At 46.7% G+C, this 24,610-nt stretch overlaps 2 protein-coding genes across 8 annotated transcripts in view; one reads left to right on the forward strand and one right to left on the reverse strand.

Annotated features, from left to right (window-relative positions):
* Positions 1-631: 631 nt before the first annotated feature.
* On the forward strand, positions 632-8,458 carry RAB39B (RAB39B, member RAS oncogene family). Its single transcript, XM_058813982.1, has 2 exons — positions 632-855; positions 5,004-8,458. Exons 1-2 carry the CDS (start codon positions 641-643, stop codon positions 5,428-5,430), a joined length of 642 nt encoding a protein of 213 aa, XP_058669965.1. The 5' UTR covers positions 632-640; the 3' UTR covers positions 5,431-8,458.
* A 1,210-nt stretch (positions 8,459-9,668) lies between these two features.
* The window catches only part of VBP1 (VHL binding protein 1), a 39,333-nt gene continuing 24,391 nt past the window's right edge, over positions 9,669-24,610 (reverse strand). For 4 of the 7 annotated variants that reach the window (XM_058814051.1, XM_058814050.1, XM_058814049.1 and 1 more), the window contains one exon: positions 20,906-24,310. In XM_058814051.1, coding sequence (XP_058670034.1) covers positions 24,296-24,310 — 15 coding nt within the window. In that variant the 3' untranslated portion in view covers positions 20,906-24,295. Of the gene's footprint in view, positions 10,832-11,768; positions 11,908-13,629; positions 13,729-14,188; positions 14,256-14,830; positions 14,956-15,071; positions 15,696-18,952; positions 19,078-20,905; positions 24,311-24,610 lie in introns of those variants that run through there. The other 3 variants (XM_058814052.1, XM_058814054.1, XM_058814055.1) reach the window with 3 other exon arrangements.

A 24,610-nucleotide genomic window follows, 5' to 3' on the forward strand; every position in this document is an offset into this window, starting at 1 on the left:
GCGCACCTGGCTCGGCTCCCCTTCCCTTGGCGGAGCGCTGAGGAAGAGGAGCTCTCCCCGGCCATGGGCTCCCTCAGCACAGCCTCTCCCGGTGCCGGGGATGGCTCCGGTGCGCTCGGCCAGGGCTGCCCCGCACGGTCCCGCCCCGCCCCGCCCCGCCCGGCTCCCGCACCGCCGCGTTCCGGGGCTGGCGGCTCCTCCCGGCAGTGCGGTACCGAGCGGCCGCCATTGCATCACCGGCACCGCGCCGGCCGCGCCTGCAGCCCGCAGCCCGCATCCCATCCCGCATCCCCATCCCGCATCCCATCCCGCATCCCCATCACCCATCCCGCATCCCGGCTCGGCTCGGGCGGGGAGCGCGGGGCTCGGCGGTTCCGCGGCTGCGGGCAGGGACTCGGGCCGGGCTCCAGCGCCGGTTCGGCGGCTCCGGCCCCCCCGGGCCCGCGTAGGGCGCAGCGCGGAGGCGGCGGGGGCTCGGCGAGCTCGGCGGGGCCCGGCGGGATGCGGCGGTGGTGACGGGCCCTCGGCAGCCGCGCAGGTCCCGCCATGGGCCCCGCCTGAGCGGCGCGGCCGCGGCCGGCCCCGGGCCCGGGCCGGGCATGGGCGGCGCGGCGGGCGGGCGCTGAGGGCCGGCGGCAGCATGGAGGCGATCTGGCTGTACCAGTTCCGCCTCATCGTCATCGGCGACTCCACCGTGGGCAAGTCCTGCCTCATCCGCCGCTTCACCGAGGGCCGCTTCGCCCAGATCTCCGACCCCACCGTGGGCGTGGATTTCTTCTCCAGGCTGGTGGAGATCGAGCCTGGCAAGAGGATCAAGCTGCAGATCTGGGACACGGCCGGGCAGGAGCGGTTCCGGTGAGACCCGCGGGGCCGGGGGATGCGGGCCGGGTGAGGCGTGTGGAAACCAGACAAAGAAGAGTCAAATTGGCACCTTTTGTGCCCCCCATTCCCCTCCGCATCCTTCCCCCCATCCCTGGGACCCGTGTCCGCCCCGGATGGCCGCAGGCAGGGGTGCGGGATGTGCAAGTTTGCGGGATGTGCAGGTGTGCGGATGTGCAGGTGTGCGGGATGTGCAGGTGTGCGGATGTGCAGGTGTGCGGATGTGCAGGTGTGCGGATACCGAGGGGCGGCCCCGCTGCCGCTGCGGGGGATACGAGGCCCGAGGCAGCGCTGGGTCCGCGCTTTGCCAGCCCGGAGCTGTCCTTGCATCGGCGGATGCTGCTGGCAGGGAGAGCAGAGCGCCTGCATCCCTGCTTCCCCCGGTGCGGAGGCAGGGCCGGGATGTTTCCCAGGCGAACACTACGGAACGCAGTGGAAAATGCATTTGGGTGCTCTGCTGCGACAGCAGAGCTCAGCTCTCCTCCGTAGGACAGAGAAAGGTCGGGACAAACCTTTGGCTGTGGCTGTGCAGGATGCCAGGTGCTTTCTGGAGAGTGCCAGCACTGCATGGGCACAGACAATCTGGGAGCTTAAGCAACAGTAACCAAGTCTGGATGAAGTAGAATAAAGGCAGCTTGGGGGACCGTGCCAAGTTTCCCACAGAACTGTGTGGGAAAAACAGCAGCCCTGGCTGGAGCAGGCTCAGCCCCAGCCAAAGAGGGGCTCATTTTCACAGTGCTCATTTTGAGGGTGTGTAGTGTACCCGCAGCTCCTGGCCAAAGAGGGGCTCATTTTCACAGTGTTCATTTTGAGGGTGTGTGAGTGTACCCGCAGCTCCTGGCCTCCTGTTTGCTTGTCTGTGTTTTTCATGTGCCTTTAACGCTGATCCGCTCCTCCATCCTGCTCCCTTGGGATCACTTCCTGTGCTCCACATCTCTGTGCAGCATCACAGAGCTTCTAGTCTGTGCAGTAATGACTCGCCTGAGGAATGTTTTGGTTTCATTCAGATGAAAACTCCCCTACCCCACCCCTCTCAGCACCTTCCCTCGCATCTGTGGCACTGGCATCTGGCCCAGGATGTGCAGTAGTTATCCACTGACAGGATTTTCCTCTGCTGCCTTGATGCCTTGCAGGCAAGGAGCTGCTGCTTTATTCTGCTGAGAGAGGAGGTGCTTTAGCTTGCAGTTGCATCAGCTCCCAGCTTTGGCTCTCTGGCTGAGGTCTCTAGAAAACACACCTGAGAGCTGTGCCCTGTTCTGCCGTTGTTGTGAGGAGCAAGAGCTCTCAGATGGCTCCAATTTCTTTTCCTTTGCACATCAGGAGCTCCAGGGCCCTGAGGCTGCTGGCCCTCGGTGCTGGGCTGACCCAGCCCTGCACTGGGGGTGTCAGCATGGTGAGCTGGTGACCTTCAGAGCAAGGACAGCTGCACTGCTGCCCAGGGCAGCATCCTGAAAAGGCAGGAAGGGTGCAAGGGGCAGGAGTGGTCAGTGACAGTAAAAAACCCCACTGTGCAACTTTGAAATGCCCTTGCCAAAGTGCAGGCTTAAATTCTCAATGTGAAAAGCTGGAGCAAAGCCAGGGGCCTTTATGGTGCCCTCTGAAATGTGGGAAAAAAAAATGAGGTAAAATCTAGTTTGTGTTTATCCATTTCAAATTGCTCTGAGCCCTGTGTGATAAATTGTGCCCCATGAAGACAACTCCTGGGCTCCTCCTACAAGGAATATTTCTTGGCCAGAGACAAGAATTAGCTGTTACTGGAATAAGCCAAAGCCCCTTGCACTTGTCGTAGGCAAGGACCACAATGGAGCAGGTGCTCCCCAGAAACCTGAAACTTTTTTTGTCATTTGTCAAGCTCAGGGGGTTTTTGAAGAGGGGAATCTGTAAGAATGAGCTCCCCGTTTTCAGATTTGAGCATTTCCCGTCTGATTTACATAGTTTCACAGCTGCCCCACGAGGACCAAACCACTGTAGTTATTTTGCAAACACCTTGGCATTCTCTGAGCAGCAGCTGTGTTACAGTTTTGCTCTTCCTGACCCCCTGTTGTGAGCTCTTTCACTCTCCATAAATTAGTAGCAATTTCTGCGCAGTCAAGGCTTAAATTGCAGTTAAACATGTGCCACTCTCTTTTGCCAGACCCGGCCCCAGCACATGCTGCCTGGGGCAGTGTTGAGGCTGCTTTGGAGCTGGAGAAGAGCAGGGTCCAATTCTTGCCAGATCCAGCAGGTTTTGCCCATCCCTCGTTGCTCAGATACTGCTGTTCCCTTGTCAGAAACGTGATGTTGTGTAATGCTAGCAAAAGCAAAAGCCTGTCAGCCCTCTCTCCCTGGAGCTGTGTCCCACCACCTACAGAAGAGCTGTTTCCTCCCAGCCAGCAGCTCTGCCTTGGCTCAAAGGGGAACACTCAAACAAGCAGGCCCTGGCTGCAGGAGTCCCACCATGAGCAAGGGACAGTTCCCAGACATTGTCTGTGTGTTAAAACTTGGCCAAAGTGGCTGCAAGTCCCTGCTCTGCCCTGCATCAGTGTGTGTGTGGCAGGGGGAGGGAAGGGAACTGGGGAGGGATGTACAGCATGAAGGCAATAGGCTTTGCCTCCTGCAGATTGGTGAGGAAATAGTTGTGGAAAAGGCTTTAAGAAAAGGCACTGAGACCTTCACCTGATTTTACCTTGAAGCAGCATTCAGCTTAGATCCCATCATGTCTTTCAGAAGTACCTGGGGCATTGTTGTTGCTGGCAGGAGGAGCCGGGGCTGATGGCAGAGAACACAAGGGAGAAGCAGAAATGTCTGTGACAGTGTGGGGGTGAATTCAAAGTGCCAATGTCTGTTTGCAGCTGGCCAGATAGCAAAAGGCAGATCTAATTCCCTCAGTGCCAAATGTGCAGAATGACTATTGTCCCTAAGCCAAACAGTTGGAGAGGAGAAATTATCCAAACATTGCCAACTATGTTTTTTCCTCTGCTTCTGGCTTTCTTCAGTTTTGTCTGTGAATTTTCACCCATCACTATGTTTATCGATAAAACAATTCTTGAAAACTCTAGTTCATCCTTTCTTGGGGCAATTTTGACAGGTATACACACAACAGGATCAAATGTCACCTAACAACAGTCTTGCATAGCCAAAAAAAAGACTGTCCTAAGGTAAAAATGCAGCAGTGCTTGTATTACTCCAGCAAGGAAAGTTCAGGCCTGAGTGTGAATTCCTCCAGGGACTGAAATTGATTGTTGCTTCTGGATTTAGAGCAAATCCATGACTTGCAGAAACACCACTGTTCATCAGCTTCTTGGTTTCCCCTTGTGTAGCAGTCACTGAACTGTAGCTCCGCTTTATCCCCACGGTCTCAGCTTTGCTCCTTTGCCCTGAGTTTGCTGATTTCCTGTGCTGCTTCTGGCTGCCTTGGGCTGGCCTGGCTCGGAAGAGCTGTGGGAGGTGTATTCATTTTCCAGCCTGCAGTTCCTGGGTCCTTTTGGTGACTATTTACTGTCAGTATTTGGCAGGAAAATGACCAGTGTTAGTGCAGGTTCTCCTTGGAAGCTCTTGTATTATTTTGCTGTTTCTCAGTCAGTGCCACTAACAGTGCCCTGTCACTGCAATGTCACTTTCATCCAGTTGTGTAGAGGAGGAAGCTGTAGGGATGGGTGGATGTCTCTATCCCAGGGCTCTGGGTATATGGAGGAGAGCTACAACCCCATGGTCAGCTTTTCCAGATCTCTGACCTCCTGCTTTTATGTGGCTGTCAGAGAGGGGTGTTTGGTTCCAGCTGAATCCTCTAATTTGTCACAGTGCTTCTAAACCTGTGGGTTAGATGAGGTGTCCAGAGAGCTGATATGGTGGGGGTGGGACTCAACAGCCAGAGACAAACAGAAATATGTGAGAGGATAAAATAGTGGGGGGGATTTTGAAGAGAGCCATAATCAGTGGGGCAGTTACCCAAGTGTGAAATCTTTAAGCCAAAATAACTTTTCCTTTTAAATGACAAACTCTACAGAGCACAAGCTGGAAGTTCTAAGGCGTTGCCTGAATGGCCTTCTCTTGCCCTGTACTTGCAGGGTGGTAATGCTGCTTTCTTAGAGGACATGTGTTCAGAGAGCTGTGAGCTAACTCTGCTGTGGCTCCTTGGCTTGCAGGTCCATCACCAGAGCCTACTACAGGAACTCGGTGGGAGGGCTGCTCCTCTTTGACATCACAAACCGCAGATCTTTCCAGAACGTGCACGAGTGGCTGGAGGAGACCAAGGTGCACGTGCAGCCCTACCAGATCGTGTTTGTGCTGGTGGGGCACAAGTGTGACCTGGACACGCAGCGGCAGGTGACGCGGCACGAGGCGGAGAAACTGGCTGCGGCCTACGGCATGAGGTACATCGAGACCTCGGCCCGCGACGCCATCAACGTGGAGAAGGCCTTCACCGACCTGACCCGGGACATCTATGAGCTGGTGAAAAGGGGGGACATTTCCATCCAGGAGGGATGGGAAGGGGTAAAGAGCGGCTTTGTCCCGAACGTAGTGCACTCCTCAGAAGAAGTGGTGAAATCAGATAGAAGGTGCTTGTGCTGAGCTCCTCTAGGGAGGCCGTGGTGATGGACTCTACTAACCAAACGTTCTTTACTAAGTGAACTCAGTGTGACAGAGGGGAGAGCCACGCTCCTGCTGTGAACAGCCTCCCACGTTGTTTTGGACACCAGGACAGACCCTGGAAAGAAATGTTCTGTTCCAAATAACCTTTCAGAACTGGGGGCTACAAACCTGAAGGAGAGTGAGTGAGGGTGCATGTGGATGTTGTAAGGAGACAGGAAGCAGAAATGAGGGGCTGCACAAGACAGGAGAGGGTATGCAGAGCTGAATGGGCTGGTACATGCCAGGGTACTGTACATGTTCTCTTTTAAGTAAACCCATAGCTCCCTGCTGGCTTTTGGAGCCACAGGATGGATACTCAGTCGTATGACAAACAGGCAGACAGAGAGAAAGCAGGAGGATGTTTTGGTTTGTGTCAGCTATTTCTTTCCAGGAAGGTCTAAAGGCAGCACAGGTACCATTTCCTCATAAGGTCAGTTCCACAGGAGAAGTTTACTGACATGGTATGCACACTTCTGAGTTTTCTTTCTTATGTTCTTGAGCCTAGTTCGATAGCAAAGAATATTTTGTGGGGTTTAAAGAGGAAAACAGTACTTATTTAATTGGTAATTAAAGTTTAAATTATTCCTCCCTTAACAGTGTTTTTCTTGCTGTGCTGAACCAAGACTCTAAGTGGCAACTCTTGCTGCAGTAGAGATTATTCAATGCAATTTTTACTCATTTAGTACCTGGGTGAGTACCTTGAAAGTACCCCAAGTTCAGGCTTTCCAGCAGAATTAAGTGATCAAGAGCATAAAGAGAGAACCATGTCCTCAGGTGTTATGTGTTAACACTGGAGCCAGGTGGGACACACCATTTCTGACTCAGTAACAGCACTGTGCTGACCTTGCCAGCCAGGTCACAAGGAGGAATGGAAAGGAAGGAGGGAAAAAAGAAACCCAACAAAATAAAAAACTTGAAAAGCTTAACTCAGGTGCATCAGACATCCTAAAAGGTGAGATTAGCTCTTAAAGAAGTTAAATAGCATTGAAAGCAACAGCTTCCATCAGTACTTTCTGCTGTTAAAGTGTCATTTTCTGTCTTGGCCTCTGTGGAAGAGAACTGGCACTGGGAAGGTGGAACACACAGCAGGAGTGTCTGAGCAGGTGGGAAGGAAAGCCTCAAGACACACTCATGAGTAAAATTTGTTTTTCTCCATGTTTTAGTTCAACAAGAGTGGATCCATCTCAGGCTGGCCATCATGGGATGGCAGCCACATCACAAAAGCTGTATGTAGGTGGATGTTTTCTGGGAATGCCATTCACCACTTAAAAGCTTTGCTTCTGCCAAATTTTAACCCAAGCTTTTGAAGTGCAATGGGGTGACTGTGCTTCTGTAGCAAATTAGGGAACTTGAGCCTATTGAAAGTGAGCAAACAAAACTATAGTGACTTTTTTAACTTGTGTTTGAAAGCTTTATACTGCAATGGGCAGGATGGGGGATTAGGTAAAAGCCACAGGAAGCATCTAGTGTTTATTTTTGGCCTCTGAGTAGAGAAAAAGAAAATATTTGTTCCAGCTTTTTAATCTACAGAAATACAGGTGTTAATTGCTGTTGAATTCAGACTGTTTCTCCTTCTGAACCTGTTCTCACAGTTTGCAGCAGCACATGGGCAGCTCTGTATTAAGAAAAAACCTGTGGTTTCCACATTGAAGCTGTAAAAAACCCAAACCCACAGCAAGCCCAGACCAGCAACCCAAACCCTGAACACTTTTGCTTTTGGTGTTCTAGGAACAATTTCAGTTCCTGGGCTCTGCAGGGGAGCAGCAGAGCTGCACCTGCTGGGAGGGCACAGGGAGCAAATGCCAGGAGGGGGTGGCAGTGCCTGGTGCTCCTTGGTGAGCTTGGAATAGGCTGTGAGGGCATCCAACAGCTCCTGCTGAAGGGCACTGAGTGCCAGGCACTTGTGGCTGGGTGCCCTGAAGATTAAAATGGAAAGAAAAGTGTGCCCTTGACAAAATCTGTTTCTGGGTGAGCAAAGGTGGGTGCAGGGAGCACCCCTGAACTGGGCAGATGCCAGGGCAGAGTGAGGGGTTTGCTCAGAGCAGCTCAGTCAGTTGCATTGCCCAAAGGCAGGGACAGACAGTACCAAAGGGTCAGTTTCTTTGTTCCCTGGATGGAAAGTCCACCTAGCAGCTGCTTCAGCTTTTCAGGGGCCAGCTGGACACTGGCTGTGTCTGGGGGTGTCTGGCTGAGCCCCCAAGGGCACAGAGCCAGAGTGTGACATGAGGGGCAGTGAGGAGTTGGATCAGACATTTTAGCAATAGTCAAATTCCGTAATTCCCTGTGTGAGAGCCTGGCCAGAGGGGAAAGATCACTTTTCATGAGACAGACAATATTTTATTTAATGGGTTTTGGACATTCCCCATTACTGCTCCCAGGGAGAAATTCCAGAAAGCCTAAGCCAGAAAGTGCATTCTGGCCTTCAGAGTAAATCTGCAATTTAAATACAGAAGTGTTGTAATTATAAAGAGGAACAGTACAGAAGAAAATGTACATGGTCTTAACTATTTAGAGTTAATAAATTGTTATATTAAATGATAGAGAAATCATTATCTACATCTTTTTCTAATTCCTTGCATTTTCTAGACAGCTTATTAAAATATAGGAAATGTAGATTCATCTGTACAAAATTTGGAATGTTTTTTCTAAGATGAAGAACTTATTGGATATGCTAAGAATTCTTTTCTAACAACTGGTTTTAATGCTTTGACTTAGAGGGACTTTGAGAAATCAGAAGGTGATACCTCTCACAGGCTAAAGGTCAGGAGCTCTTATACTCTAGGACAAAAAGAGAAAAAAAAAAGCAAAAGCTAACTTTCTGTGGTGTCTACCACATGTTAAAAACAATCTGCATGTTAAACTGAACTTGCTCAGAACCTCCAGAATAAAAGCATACTTTACACTGTCCTCGCTTTGTTATGCACTGTAACGAAATGTGAAAATAATGCTGTATTTAGCTGTCTGTATGTGACTGAAAATATGCTTGTATTTAGCAAAATGGTTACTACGTGATAATGTGAAATTCAAAACTTGTAAAGAAACTTTGGTTGTTTTATTTTTTCCCTTTCCCCCTGTCTATTCTCTCTTAGTGTTCCCTGCTCCCTGTCCCTGCTCTGTATTCCAGCCAGGGCTGGATCCACCATTCCAGGCACTGCCTCACTCTGCAGAGCCTGTCCTCTCCTTGCTGAGAAAAGCCAGGCCAGCTCCTCTGGGAGAACACCACCCCTGCTCCCAGCAGTTGCACCCACCACAGCCTTGGCCCCTCCAGGAGGCCTCTGCAGGTCTGGTGGCAGCAGCAAAGGGCAGAGCAGGCCCAGGCAAGGATTAGCCATGGAACTCATCTGGGAGTTCTGGGGGTTTTTATTTACCTCAGATCAAATACACAAACACCAAACCCCGAGTTATGATGGCCACAGCCACCTCCCATTGCCCAGGAACAGAGCCCTTTGAACCCAGGAGCCATTTCAGCTCCAAGCTGTCACCCTGTCCCCTCTGACACGAGGCAGCAGCTCCCTGCCAGTGGCACACAGCTGATTTTGCTCGGTTCTGCTTTTGCTGTGCAAAAATGCTTAACTGGTCATTTTGTTGTGCACAACAAAGGCAATTGCTGCCTTTGGACCAGCCAGGGGTGGGGGGGAGGAGCACAGCCTGTTGGGATCTCCTTAATCCAAACTGAAGAAAAAACTGAGAGGAATCAGGCTGTGTGTGCAGCTGCCTTTCCATCCTTGCTGATGCTAGAAAAGGAAAATGGAGAGCAGCAGCCTGCAGCCACATCCTGCTGCTGTGCAGACACCTGTTGGAGGGCACAGCAGGGCTCCAGGTTCCTCTGCTGCAGCCACAGCCACTGAAACAGCAGCATCACCCTGGGGAAGGAAGAGATGAGCCCAGGCACTGCTGAGCAGGGTTTACCTGCTCTCTGCCCTTCCCTGCAGCTCACTTTGTGACAGGCACAGTGCTGGTGAATCACTTGCTTTCAGCCACCAATTCAGACGTGCTGACTCACAGTCCCCCTTTCATTCACACCAGCATCCAGCAGCCACACTTTTCACGTCTGCTGCTTCCATGGAATTTTTCACTCCCCCACGCCCAGTTAAGGGAGGGAAACATTACAGAAGATCACACATCACATTCATGACCTTCACACAAAGAAAAATGCACAAAACCAGCTGTTTGCCACAACTGTTTAGTTTTACTATTTTAATATCATGAAATAAAAGTACAAAAAATTTACAGGTATATTGTTTCTTACATGAAGATTGAACAGTTAACATTTGCATTTATTTTGCAGTGAAACCTGTACTCTCAGTCACAGAATGTGATTATTAGCCACTGACATCACCACTGAGCATTTCATTTTAGAAAGAAACTGCAAAGGTAAGAGACAACAATCTCGCAAGGCTTTGTAAGGACCAGAAAATACTCCAGCTGTACCAGCAGAGGTCATGCTCCAGTCAGCCATCCCGACCCAAGCCAGGTTTCCCACCTGGCAGGCTGAGTTCAGACATCTGAACTGCACATCTGGGCCAAGGGCTGGAAATGGGAGGCTCTCACAAGCTGGGGGCTCTTGGGTCACTATTCAGTGCCTTCCCTGAAATAACCAACGTGGGCACAGGTATGGAAAGCAAGGGGTGAGGCCTGCAGGCCTGACATGCCCTGAGCTGCTCACTCCCTTCCCACTGCTCTGGGGACAATCACAAACTGCTGCCTGTGAGGTGCTCAGAGCTAACCCAGCTCACCCAGAGGTACCACGAGTTTATCCAAAATGGATACCCAGGAATGCCTGCAGGCTGGTGCTGCCATGAACTGACTGAAACAAACCCCAAGATTCCACTCTCTTTTTGTTGTTTCCTAGAGCATTACAGCTGCACATCTTCCCAGCCCAAGTCAAAGTTAACTCCATCAGCTGTACAGAGATGAGAAAGAAAAACCCTGCAGTGCTTTAGCCTGTGAACATGTCAGGCTCCATTTCATACATGCCCCTCAGCTTTTCAGACAGGCTTTCAGGTAGAAATTTATTTATGATGGACTGGTCTGATCAAAATACTACATCCTTTGCTGGACTGTGTGGTGCCTTTGCAAATAATTCATTTCATGAAGCATGCATGAAACCAAATTTTGAGTTTACAAATAAATAAAATGGTGCTCACCATTAGTTTTTATATATTTTACCATTTACTGAAATGCTGAAAGTAACTCAGTCCTGAATGAGGTTTGGGGGTGTTTAAATAAAAAATACTTGGAAATTGAAACCACATTTAAAATTGGAAAAACTATGCTTTGTTTTTGGATGGGTCTTGCTTGTTTCTTCTCTTTACGTCCCAATTATAAACTCTAGCCATATCTGAGGGTGTGGAATTAAGGAAACAGCTCATGCTATCAGAAAAGAGGAAAAAAAAGATTTTTAAAAAAGGAGAAAGAGCAGTTTACAGAGCTGGCCTGTAGTTACAACAGTCAGTACAGAAACCATTTCATCAAAGGGCTGACCTGGTGCAGAGCTTCAGCTCTCAGGAACACTGGTAACTGTTGGTAACTGCAGTATTTAGATCATTACTTAAAAAACCTCCAAAAAGATATTGCATAGAAACACAATTTTAGTTTTGCCTAACTCTTTGCTGATTTCAAGCTGCCCACATCAGCTGTATTTGCCTCTTTCAGGCATCCCAAACTCCTGCTGCACTAAGACATATCAAGTATCAACCTGAAAGAACAAGCAGTTGTGCCTTCATTAAACTAAATCTCATGTTTTAGTCAATAGCTACACTCATTAAAATAGTTTTTAACTAGAAAGTATAAAAAACAACCCCACACACCCAGGAGGTGGTTCATGACAGTATAAAGAAATTTTACAAACACTGAGCACAGCCCAAGCCAGTCCCTTGCTTGCTGCAGCAGGGTTGTGCTGCTGGAGGCAGCTGCAAAGGCTGTGATGGGCAGCAAAGAACAACATTCATGTGCTCCAGAGGAAGGGTCACTGTGGTGACCCTGTGGCTTTAAGGTGGTCACTGGGCATCAACCCAACCTTCCAGCTCACTCTGCAGCCAGTCTGGGTGGCAAGCACTGCACCAGATTTCATGAGGACATACACACAGGTTTTGTCACCTCTCACACACCAACCTGCCAACACAATATTCCATCACACTTCTAGGACAGTAAAGTTCACAGGTGCTACAGAATTTTGAGGCAGCCAGTCTAAGATAAAAACACATCAGAAGGTTGGTTGTTACCTGGATGTTGGCTTTCAGACACATCTCTTCCCCCCCCATGAATGAAAAGGATACTGACTTCTGTAGTGGTGAACTGATCTCTGAGAAAATCCAGGTCTTCCTCTAGAAGATCGAGGTTTTTTGTGGCTGTTGACAAATTCTTCTCTAACAGAGCCTGAGCTTCATCAATATCATATTCAAGCATCACATTGGCCTGAAAAAGAAAGATTGATAAAAGCTTTTCATCTTGCATTGTAAGGACTAAGCCCCACCAAATGTATTTTAGGCTGTTGTTCAAAACTAATCTTGTTAACAACAGACTGTCCTGACAGGCCAAGCAAGATTCAGGACAGGCAATGCCCAAATCCACTTGAGGTCTCCACCCCTTCAGTAACTGAGTAATAAATCTCCCTAGTGATTTAAAGTTAAGCTCTCTTCCTATAGCTAAGCAAGAAGGGATTTCTTCCCCTGGGGATCACATTCAGCCTTTCAGGTATTAGCATCTCCTCCTCACCGTGTTTGAAAAGTGAGACCTCACATTTCTTAGCAGCACCTTTCAGGTGCCACACAACTCTAGAAACAGTTTTTGTTGGATTCAAGATAAACCTCAGGCTCTGGGTGGATCTCTGACAAACAGCTGGCACTGTCAGTAACAACAGATACTACAAGTATTAGAGATACAACAGGTATGAAAGTCCTCTCTGATGCTGTGGTGATGGTTGTTAATCCACACATGGTTGTTTCAGTAAGAAGCTACCACAGAATGAGATAAAAGAGCAGTGTCAGGTGAAAATGCACCAGTGAAGCTTTGTCCTCTTCAAGAACTGTGCCCTGAATGGAGGCACAGCCTGTGACTGACAGGACCCACAGAAGGCTGCACTGAGCTGCCAGAGCTGGATAAGCTGCTCTCTAAAGCAAGTGGAGGACAGAGATCCCCAGGAACAGTGACACACACACAGCCCAACACAGAGTGCAGGCAACAAGCAGCAGAAAGGCAGAAGGCCAAGAACAACTAAATAAAATTGATTGTGTATGGCATTTCATTACAGCTTTTCAGTGTGAACTGTCAGTAAGATGAACCTTCTCTGATGTTCTGTTAGAAAATAAACCTGGGATGTTCCATGACAGTCAGTGTTTATGAATTGTGAAGACAGTCTCCTAATAGTAACAGCTATCAGAATTTTTTTTTCCTTTTATGATAGAAGTGGGGAAGGTTGGGAGCAACTGTCCAGTTAGTCTGGATGGTTCATGTGTCCACAGTGCTTCTGTCCTAACCAAGAGGTTTTGTTTGGCAGCCAACTCTGGGATTTAGGAACATCCATGATTTAAAAGTCTCAAAATAAGCATCAGCAGGTTAATCTCCACATACAATGAAGCCTCTAAATACAAAATGATCCAACCTTAGTGCTTAAGTACTTAGGAATCTGGGTTGTGAATGCTGATCCCAGCAGGCTTTAGTGCAAAGTCCTCTCTAAATGCTGGTAGATACTTGTGAGCAACAGAAATCCCATCTTTCCCTACAAAGGTGCATGAAAAGGGAAAGCAAGCTGCTGAATACAAATTACATAGAGAAGATGGGAAGCTACTTGCCAAACTAAGTTATTTTGCTGGCACATTTCCATGCCAGGCAATGTCATTAATTTGAACCAAAAAGTGACAGAAATGGTAAGGGAAACACAAACAAGGTTTTGGAAAGACCAATCCAGCAAAAAGACAATTCTCTGCAGTCTTACTGTTCAGGAACCAAACAGAATGGAACAAGAAATCTTCTCTAACACACTGAAGTTGCCTGGTTAGATGTGCTCTGCTGCCAGGGCACAGCACCACCATGCACCCATCAACAGAATCGTGCCCACTACAACCAGGGCAGACAGCAACCAAAACTCTCTTTTATAAGTTATTGAAACAGTTTCAGAGAAAGTTCCATTTTACTTACCCCCAACCACAAACAAACTTTATCTGTAGGAGGAACTGAAGCTTTGCAGTAGAGATTATCTGCCAATAAAAATCTGGTTTCCATTGGATGTGTGGAATCCTTAAACAAATAATAAAATTTACAATTATTAGTTTCACTGGAAATATGTTAAAGACATAAAACTTAGAATAAAGAGCACACTTTTCTGCTTTCTGCCATTGATACAGTAATAACTTGTGTGGAATTCTACATAACTTTACTTCAACACTAAAGTTAGAGCTCCAAGAATAATGCATTTTTAAAAGATATATTTAAAAACAATACAGAAATCTCTATAAAGAATGGAGATGAAGTCAAAGCTTAGCTGCAATCTATACACTACTAAAAATGAAGTTTGCATTACAAACATTAACTGGTTTTGAACTAGCTTTCAAAAAGTACTACATACCTTTAAAAATAATTCTGTTATTTATAAAGGCATATTAAGTGTGCTCTCCAAAACATTTCTTGCAATGTGTTCTGTTAGGGTGGAAAGGTAGTTAGCTTTTCTCATACTCATTAGATATTCAAAATAATTTACCTTTTTCTTCTGCATGTGTTTTAAAATTTCTAATGTCTGTTTAATTTCAGGAATCTGACTTTTTAGCCTGTGAATTAACAACAGTCATAATTCATTATTTTACAGAGACACAAAGTTTCCTAAACAAGTGATCACTTTTATTATACAGTCCACCCTCCATTTTAAAACTTGTTAACAGCTTTTTCCAGCTTACAAAAGCAGGTTTGAAAGACATGGCATGTAAAGGCAGCTCAGCTCCAGCTTCACCTGCCCCTCACAACAGCGAGGCTGGCTGGCTTTGGAAGCACAGCAATCCCCTCAGCTTCCACATGGAACAACAACAGTGACAGTAACACACCCCCTGCACTAAAACACTACATTCCAAATATTTGTAATCCCACAGAGGACAGGGAAACCTCAGCAGAAATACAGGGTGAAACAAAACCAGGGTGTTTTTCTGAGGTTCATGGATTATTCTGACAGTGAGAGCCACAGGACTCTGCACTGTTCAAGCAAAAGCTCCCCAGAGCTGAGGGCACTGCTCTCCCTGACAGCCCTGGCAGAGGCACTGGCATCCCCAAGGCCTTCTGGGCCACTAGACTTATCATTTAAAAAACAGAACTGTGCTAAACATTTCCCAAATCTGCAAAAATTACAACTTACCTCCTTTTCTTTTGAGCAAGATTAAGTTCCAGAAATTTATACTTCTGATACTGCTCATCCAACTTCTTAAGAACTACATCTGCTGTCTCATTTCCAGGCTGTTTCATAAAAGAATCTACATCTTCCTTTAAGGGGAGAAAGAAACCCTCAGTGTTAGAAGAGTTTTATGGAAATCCTAGACACAGATATGCTATCATCTTACTGCAGCTACATCTGGAGGGGGTTTGAAATGGAAACAAACCTTTTTTCTGGACTGGAGTACAAAAGCAATTTGTTTCTTAGTCATCTCTTCATTTCCTCCTCCCTGTTTTTATTTTTCTTTGTAGGGAACTACAGGATAGGTGCAAGGATTCCCTCATAACCATGTGTGGGTACATGGTTAGTGGTGCTTTCTGTCCTGGCTGATGTCAAGGACATCTCACAGGGGTTGGTGTCCGTGGGGCATGGCTGAACCTGGGTTTACTACCTGTAAAGCAGGGATGCTGCTTCTCTGTGGCTAACCAGATTCTGAACTATTTTGGATAAAACTGATGAAGGAAATGAGCTGCTCAAGCATGTTGTGGCAGAGGAAGATGCAAAGGGGGGAAAACTGAGGTACCTGCTCAGACAGGCAGCATGGAAGTGAACAGCCTGGTTTCAAAAGCTCCTTCCATAGTTAGCAGGAAGCCACAGAAACCTCCAGAGAACAACTCCAGCCAGTCCTACCATCAACTGACAGTGAGAGCCAGGGACTGGCAGGAAAAGCTGCCAGAGAAGAAAGGCCTGAGCCAGCAAGGATGTCAGCCTTGGCATGTGCCTCCTTCAGAAGCCCAGGAAGCAGCTCATCTGCTGGGGCCAGTGTTCCCAGCTGCTGAAAGGTACATCAGGCCAGGCCATGCATTTCTGGCCTCAGCACCACGCAGACACAATTCCAGACAACCCCACCCCCCCAGTGAGGTAATTCTGCCCTTGTCTACACAGCTCAGTAAAATCTGATGGAAGCCCTACCACAGGCCTCTTCAGCTCCTCCTTTTGAACTTGGTGTCTCCATTCCAGAAAATGACTGTAATATGTTATTAAGGTGATATCAGAGATGGAGCTGCTCCTCCTCATAATGATGCCCTAACTCTCTTGGCTAAAGAAACTCACTAGGAAATCACTGAATCTGGTAAGGAGTCCCTGCCTTCCTTATCATTAAGGAAATCTGTAGCAGAACATGAACTCTTACACAGAAGCAGCACTGTCCAGATCCAAACCCAAGAGACCACACCTCAGACTGCCTGAAAATGCCTTGAGCTATCTCACAGCCAGGGAAGCATTCCTGCCTCTGGATAAAGCTCCCACAGAAGCCTTCAACAAAGAAAACAAGGATTAGGTTTGGGAAAGTGTTGTCAAAGTGAGGCCTGAGGACAGTGTGAAATGGAACTCCCTCTTGTGGAGGCAGCTGTGCTTGTTTAAACCACCTAGGGCAGAGCAAAAGCAGGGGCAGCAGCTCCCCCACACCTGCCTGGCACCCAGCTCTGCCTCAGCCCCCATCTGTGTGTGCACAGGGACAGGACACCACCCACATCCTCCTGAAGCAAGGATGCTGAGAAGTGAATCCAGAAGTAAACCCAGATCCCCCATATACTGGTGATCTCCTTCCACTACATCATGTCCCAGCTCCAGGTGAGCTCAGATTTCCCCTCAGGGTGTTCCTGCTGGGGCTTGCAAGCCTGGTCAGGCTCTTGTCCCACCTGCCCATCTGCAAGGCTGAGGCACAGTCACTTCTTTAAGCTGGACCAGAGCAGCTCTGAGGCACAGCTGGCTGACAAAGCCATTAGGATCCCTACTCTGTGGTGTGTTCCACAGCACCACTGCAGAATTACAACACTGACAGCTTCTGCAGGGACCTGCCATAACCCATCTGTATCTTTTTAGGAAAAGAATTCACTGGCAAAGCAGCATTTTGCAAAGCTCAAGCCAAGGCCCAGGAATGCTCTGCAGAAGCCTGAAGTGCAGCAGGACAGCACATTCCCACGTGTCCCTGGGGTTCTCTTCTGAGTGATGACCCAAATACAGAGCTGCAGGCACTCACTCTGCAGAGCTTCATCACCTGGGGGCATGTGCAGAGAACAGGACAAGAGACACCCACTGCAGCCCTGCAGCCTCACACCTGCTGAAGGAGGCACAACAAAGAAGGCATTTCATTTGGAAATGTCTGGGCAACAGCTCAAAACCACCACAGCTGAAACTTCTGTCTTGAGAGTTTGTTATCCAGTAAAACCCTGCTCTTAACACGATTTACTCTGAGCGCTGAACATCACCTGGAACCTGGAGAGGGACAGGAGTGTGCAGAACAACTGCCTCAGAGAAGACATGAGCATAAATCGTGTGAGGAGCCTCTACTGAACCAAGACACTGACAGGAAACATCTCTGAGGACAAGATCCACAGTGGGACTGCCCATGCAGCACGTGGGGGAAAAATGGCAAGAAAGAGAACAACAAGTCTTTACATGTTTTTAAAATAGAAACTTATTTTCTGAAATAAAAAAAAAAGCTCAAGTAAAAACTACCCCCAAGACCCCCAAGACAGTATTTTCACTCTGCAGAGCAGAATACCATTACAATTCCTCAGTGCAGGCTTGTTTTGAATAAAAGAAAATCTATTTTAACATCTACATCCAAGTACTCTATGATCACCATTGAGGATCTCTTCTGCAGACACACCTGTATTTGATCAGAGCACCTCTCAAATCTGAGAATTAGGGAGCTTCCAAGATGTTCAGATCCAGAGATTAGGAAGATCCACAAGGTTTTGAAGAACTGAAGAGAAGCACAGGACTCAGGCACAGCCCCAGTACTCCTGGAGCCACGTGATACAGCACACAAAATACTTCAGACACGGGTACTGAAAGGAAACTACATGGAACCAACACAGCAGCTACAGAGGCAGCCACCAGCATGGCATGAGGGATGTGACAGATGCCCTTAGAGTGTTTGCTGAGGCTGTTCGTGTCCTGCTTCCTGCCAGGGTGGCCACCTTGACTGCAGAGTCAGCAGAGACCACAGGTTCTCCCCTGTCAGGATCAGTGAGGTCTCACAGGGCAGCTGAAGACATGGCCCTTCCCTTTCACTTTCATCTTTGCTGGCCTCTCATAAGGCATGGAAGGAAGTTAGCTGGAAGAAGCAATGTATTTCCAGCCCAGTAAGGATTTATCAGATCCTAATTATTGTTAAAAAACCTTAAAGGAAAAGGAGGAACTGGATCACTGGAAGTAAATGCACTGCACCTGTCTGGTCAGGTCCTATGCCCAGATAAGACACAGCAGCAGTACAAGCACTGCATCTAGAAACACCAAAATGCAAGTCAAACAAATTTATGTCTATAAAAGCAGTTGTATCAGATGGGGCAGAGATCCAACACTTCCCAAGATCCCCAAGGCAGCTAGGTACAGCCACTGTGATCAATAGTTATTGATCAAAGGAAATAAACAGCAATCAAGACTGTGTACCAAGAGTGTACCGAGCTCAAAGTGGACAAGAGATGACTGTGAGATGATGCCACTGCATCAGTCACTCATTTCTGCTTTTCAACCCCTCAACAGAATCATCAAACCCTTGGAACATCAGTTTTCAAAGCTGAATAAACAAGTTCGGCCTGTTTTCCAGAAGATACACATTTGCTGGTTTTCAAGAACACGTAGGCGCTTCTGAAAAGTGAATCTCCTCAGCAGTGCAGAACCTGATTAAGAGAGGAAGCTGCACGGGAAGGTGTTCGGAGCAGGGCACGTTATCCAGGCAGCAGGAGCGGCCAGGCGCGCCCCGCCCGGTGCGGGCGGAGGGCTCTCCCCACACGGGGCTCACTGGCAGCGCAATAACGCGGCACTGCTGAACGAGGGCGGCTCGGGATGGCACAGGGCACTCACCCGGGAAAAGGCCCGGACTGAGGCCGTGCAGGGCCTCCGTCGCCCTCACCCCGGTACCGCCCGTCTGCCGAGGTGCCGCCTCACGGGGCCGGGCCCGGCTGGCGGAGCGCAGCCCCCACCCCTCGGCCCCGCACCGCATGAACGCGCCTCGGGGATGCCCAGCTCCACTGCCGGGACCCTTCCCCAGGAACCCCGCCCCAGGGCTGTCCAGCCGCGCTCGCCGGGCCCGCTCACCACGAACGCCGCCTCGGGGATGCCGAGCGGGCCGCGCTTCCCGCCCGCCGCTGCCGCCGCCTCGCTGCCTCCGGCCGCCGCCATTTGGGAACGGACGGTGCATGCGCGGCGTCCGCCACGGGCGTCATCGCCGAGCCGGCCGCGGGCACCGCCCATTGGCCCAGCAGCGTGAGGGGGCGGGGCAGGAAGGGAAGGCTCCGGCAGGAAGGGGAAGGCTCCACTATGAAAGGGAAAGAGCCGGCAGAGAGGGGCAGGCTCCACTATGTAGGGGAAGCCTCCCGTGTGAAAGGGAAGGATCCGATAGGATGGGCCAGCTCCGGCAGGAAGGGGCGGCTCCGCTGTGAAAGGGAAGGATCCGCTGTGAAAGGGAGGTTCCGGCAGCGGGGCCTGCCTGGGGTGGCCGGGGCTGTGAGCGCCTTGACTGCCCTATCCCGGGAAGGAGATGCTGCCCGACCCACCCTGTGCTTCTGCCTGCGGAGGAAGCGCCCTTGTTTCTAAACGCAGCGTGACAAGCCAAATAGAGCAAACAGGAGCAATCCTTTAACAATCTACAATAACCATTCCTAAAGGATCAGCGGTAATGCCTGCCCTGCATTCACACGCACAGGCTGCTCCCGGCCCGTGCCCTCACAGCCGGCTCGTCGCAGCCCGGCCGAGCCCGCAGCTCATCGCCGCTGCCCGGGCCTCAGCTCTGAGATGGAGACCAACACGAATGAACTAAGTAGTCCAAGCTCACAACTGAAAACAGATCTCTGCAAGTTAAAGAAACAAAAATACTGCTATTAAAAATAGAGTTTTCTGCTGTAGAAAGAAGGAGCAGCTGCGCACCCCCACGTCCTTACTCTCCACACCGCTGGAATGATGATGGCTGGGAATGAACCCAGCCAAGGCTCACAGTGCCCCTGGAGCCTTCTCTGCTCCAATGTAAACACAGAGCTGGAACAAGCCAGTTAAACACCTTAATTCAGCCATGGCTTATAGGCATTATAGAAAGCCTTAAGCCTGAGAACACAAAAAATGATCACATATACACATGCCTTGCATATGCCAAAGTTTATTTTTTTCCAAAACCTGTTTCATCAAATATGTGGATATGAGCAGTTTTTTAAAAAATGAACAATTTGCATATTAACAAATTGTGAAGTTCCACAATTAAAATATCAACACAGCCAGTCTTGTGCTTAGGCTTATTTTTTAAAAAATTCATAGAACATAAATCCTTAGATTTTTTTTCCAGTTTGTGGCTAGTATATTTTCCACACATTCTGTATTCTTATAAAATGAAGGAACTCACAGAAAGGAACATCTGTACAAGAATACATCTGAAAAAAAGCAACCTAAATTATCATAGCTCCTTTTAAATAAATATCCAATAAAAGGCACAAACCTGTTATGGGAGAAAACATAACATACAAAACAAGACCTATTAAATAAATAAAGTGTGGGTTGGGGTGAGGGAAATCTGTTCCAGCACCTATTTTGTCATTGCTCCAAGATGAGATTCCAGCCAAACATTTGGTAAAGGATTAAGCTTAATCACAAGGATACACATCTGAGATATACTGAAAGATTTGATGTTACAATTCCTGTTGTAACTGTACCAGTTACTACAATCTCTTTAAATAGATGATCATGAGAATCTGCATAAAGTAGTGATGCAGAAATGTACAGATCAATGACAGGTCAGATACATCTTCAGAGTCATAGCAACAGGTATTCTATAGTCCTAGCTATCAGTAATGTATAAATGATAACATGTACAGTTTCCATTGCTCAAAAATATAATCTTTTCAATGGAAATAAATGATGATACAGTGCCTTTAGATGTTATCCTTACAATACAAACTACCCCAAACAAAGTTTTCCTTTTTATGTACAAATTAAGCACCGATCCACAGTGCATACTCTTCTAATTGTAACCCCCCCCCCCCCCCCCCCCAATCCCTGCCACACATCAAAATATCCAGCTGGGGATAGATACACCCTGTATTCAATCTTGTAGTCAGAAGTTCTGTTGTTACTTTTGTGTGTGTGGTTTTTGCTGTTTGCTTTGTTTTTTTCTTAAACAAAAGTCCATTTGTTATTTTACCTACAAATATTCCACCACTATGTGCACAGAACAGATTTTTCTAGTACACATGCCCGAAATCCATTAAAAAAAAATCAATGACTTCTTGGAGGCAAAGTCAAACTATAGCTAGAGATCATTGAAAACCCCAGTTATTTAGAGGTACATGTTCAAGTCCAAGAGGCCTCACACAATCCACCTTTCCCAAGTCCCTCAGAAGCCATCCAATGCACATTCCATGACAGCCTGCCTGTAGCAGCACCAGCTCCCAACAGTGAGGCTCAAGTGACGCACTAAAGTACAATAATGCAAAGTGTACAGCACAAATCAAACTCTTCCTCCTTGTTCAGACAAATATGGAGAGACATCTTAGTCATCAGCTTCCTGAAGTATGCAGAACACCACTATGATCCAATGAGTCAGAAGAAAAATCACATTTATTTACATCTCTCTTCACTCCTCACAACTGCTGTTTGCAGTTTCTGCAGGCTGGTACAGTTGCCCTCAAGAACAACCCTGGTGTTCAGAGTGGGGTTTTTTTGTGGAGAATAGCCATAAAAGCCTTGACAGCATCCTAAGTCCTTGGTTTTCACTTCTCATGTATGTTATTTAAACACATACTCTGCCATTTTGTGTGTTCCAACATGTGCACAAGAAAGAGTTGGCAAAACCCAGTCCTGTGCACTTGTGTGCAGAGAGAAGGTACAAAGTGATCTTGCTTCACAAGGATCAAGCTGTAAGCTGTGTTTCAAATCAACAAAAGAAGGTAGGTTATAAAGTTCTTAAAACATACTTTGTGGCTGTTTCTCCTTTTTTAATACTAATAAGTTGGTATCAGACAGCTTTGCTATAAGAAAGCAGACCAAAAGAACCATCAAAAGATCAGAGCAAATCAGAAGTAGTGCAAGCTGTTATCCAGTACTAAATCCATTTTTGAGCCAGGTATATTCCAGATATTCAGAATGCTCTCAAATAAAGTTATAACTAATATATACTGCTTGCTAGGCATTTATTTGCATATTTTATTAAAATAATATGTTATTACTTATACAACTCAGTATAAGAAAGAGACCCAACAGCTTACAGTGCTAGGAACTGCCTGCCTGTAGCACTCTCACTTCTGCCATTAATGCCCAGACATTTATAACTACATGGACTGATCTAATTTGAACACAAGACTTTTGACTGCTGAATGAATCTATGGAATTCACTATTTCTTAAATAAACAGTCCCCTCAACACAACGACCCATTCTAAATGGCATCTATTCCCTCAGCATGTGGAGGGCAACTATAGGCACTGAAGAACTCATTGGCTTAAAATTGTACAATTGTTCAACCCAATAAAGGTGGATTAAAGCTTGAAGCCCTTTGTAATTCAAACTTGAACATTAAACTACCATATACTGAGTCCAAATCCTTTCAAAATCAATATACATCAAGGAATACTGAGTTTTAAATTTCTGCAAGGTTTCAATTTCCAGGAAATCAGCAGTTACAGATTTCAAGGGTTGAGGAGAGGAGTTTTATTTTGTTTCTTTTGTACTGATTCATTGGCAAAATATTTACCATAGAGTTAAGAAATATTACTTTTGCATTCTTTGGACAGAATTAAGCATTTTGAAAAATAGAAGGGTTGTTCTCACTCTGAGGAATGTGCTTTATTTAGAAGTTCTCTACAGGAGAGTTTGACAAGATTCTCAGACCTATCTGCATTTATGGTGAGAGTGAGAGATATTTCTGCAATTACAGACTCTCCCAAAAGATAGAAGACATACTATGCTGGAGGTCTATTGTAACAATAGAAAACTCAGCTTTAATATTAATCATTATTAGAAGCAATTTTACAGGAGAGCTTTTCATTGCATTTTGCTACAAAACTTCTGGAGGAAAGGTTCCCACTTTTATCTACTTAATTATAATTAATGGGTTTTTTTAATGCTATCACTTTTTATCAGACAGTGAAAAATACAAGGTAAGGCATTTTCATCGCCAATTTCAGTTCTGGAGGAAGATTCTTAAGTACAAAATATGTTCCAGAAGTCTGTACACATCTGACCCATTGTGAACAGCAATATTTCATAAATTAGTTGATTTTAAAGATTTTCCTCTCAAAAAGAGTCCAAAGAAACATAGCATTTTTACATTGAAATTACTACAGAAGAAAAAGATTACTGCAGCATCAAAGAAACAACTATCTAAAAGTTTACATGTATTTACACATTTAAAAATAATTATTTTTATATGGTTTACAACTAGGTTCTTATTCCAAAAAAGAAGCACAAGCTATTCTCTACAGCTGGATAATTTCAAAATAGTTGCCAGTTCATGAGTGTCAGCATGATTGCAGGCTTTGAGTATTTTGACCTAATGGACTTCAGAAAGAAGAGTTGGCTCTCCTGCCTCTCTGCAGTTACCAGCAAGGCTCTCAGAGTGCTGCAGGGCTGGGGCACTGACAGACCCTGGCTCCCAAGGCTGCTCTCCCCTGAGCCTCTGGGAGGTGCCACCTGCCCAGAAGGAACCTGTGAAGTGCAGCTGCTGGAGCTGCATGAGCTGTTCTGGAACACTCATTTCCCCATGTCCATCACACACTTGCAGCCTTGCGGCTGCTGGCTCTTTTTACTTAGCCCTGTAATACTGACATACCAATGGAGCAATTTATTATTTTTACTATGTCTGTGTAATATGTGTCTTGATGATTCACAGCATTTCAAACTCACATTTAAAATTTGCAAATTACTCTAAGTTATTCTCATGTGAAAAAGCTGTCTGACTTCACACAATGTTGGCCTTATGATAATGCAAGCATTGCTCTATCAGAGTATTTATTAGAGCACATAAAAATTTGATTGCTCAACTTGATTTTGTGTTGTGTCTTGGTTACAGCAGCCACAGAATTTATGAATAAAATAAATAACTTGACATTCTCAGTCAATTCCTAAGGTAATCCACTGATGATTAAGGTTGTAGAGCAATCATGTAACCTTCTCCTTGATTTTGAACATGGTAATCCAGCTTGCACCTTCTGAGTCAACCTCAATAAAAATACAGTTTTCTGCTGAGCAGTTAAAAAATAAATCAGGAAACAAACATGACTTCACACTGCAGTGACTGTTATAAACAAGAATCTCTAAAGCATTGCAGTTCAAAATAATATTGTATTATACAGGGAATAAGCAGTTGCCCTGTTCAGGAATACATCATGGAAAGATTGAAATTCAGTCTTTTCTTTTTTACCAGTATTTGGTTGTTGTCACATCTTGTTGCTTTGGTGGTTCTACATAAACTGTATCTGTGAAACAAAGATTATGTATTAATGCCACTTATATAACAAATGCTTTCCCAGTGCTTTAGAATAAAGAATCTATTTGGCTGCTTTGTTACTTTTAAGTTAAGTCTATAGGCTTTGGCACTTAAAAAAACCCCAAAGAATATTAAGACCAATGTATTTGGATGACAAGAGTACAGTTTCTCCAGCTTGAATGATCTCTTGTCCATGCCTTTTCCCCTCCCACATCACCTGATCCTTGAAGAAGCTTCCAGCACTGCTCTGGTCAGCATGACTAAATCAAGTATCCAGCTAATGTCATAG

This window comes from Ammospiza caudacuta, chromosome 14 (assembly GCF_027887145.1).
Source record: "Ammospiza caudacuta isolate bAmmCau1 chromosome 14, bAmmCau1.pri, whole genome shotgun sequence".
In the NCBI taxonomy this organism is placed as follows: Eukaryota; Metazoa; Chordata; class Aves; order Passeriformes; family Passerellidae; genus Ammospiza; species Ammospiza caudacuta.

What these genes read in the sequence shown, in the direction of transcription:
- RAB39B (XM_058813982.1), top strand. Translation starts at nt 641, where the DNA reads ATGGAGGCGATCTGGCTGTACCAGTTCCGCCTCATCGTCATCGGCGAC. An exon ending in GCCGGGCAGGAGCGGTTCCG is followed by an intron (nt 856 to 5,003) that starts GTGAGACCCGCG and finishes CTTGGCTTGCAG; the next exon opens with GTCCATCACCAGAGCCTACT.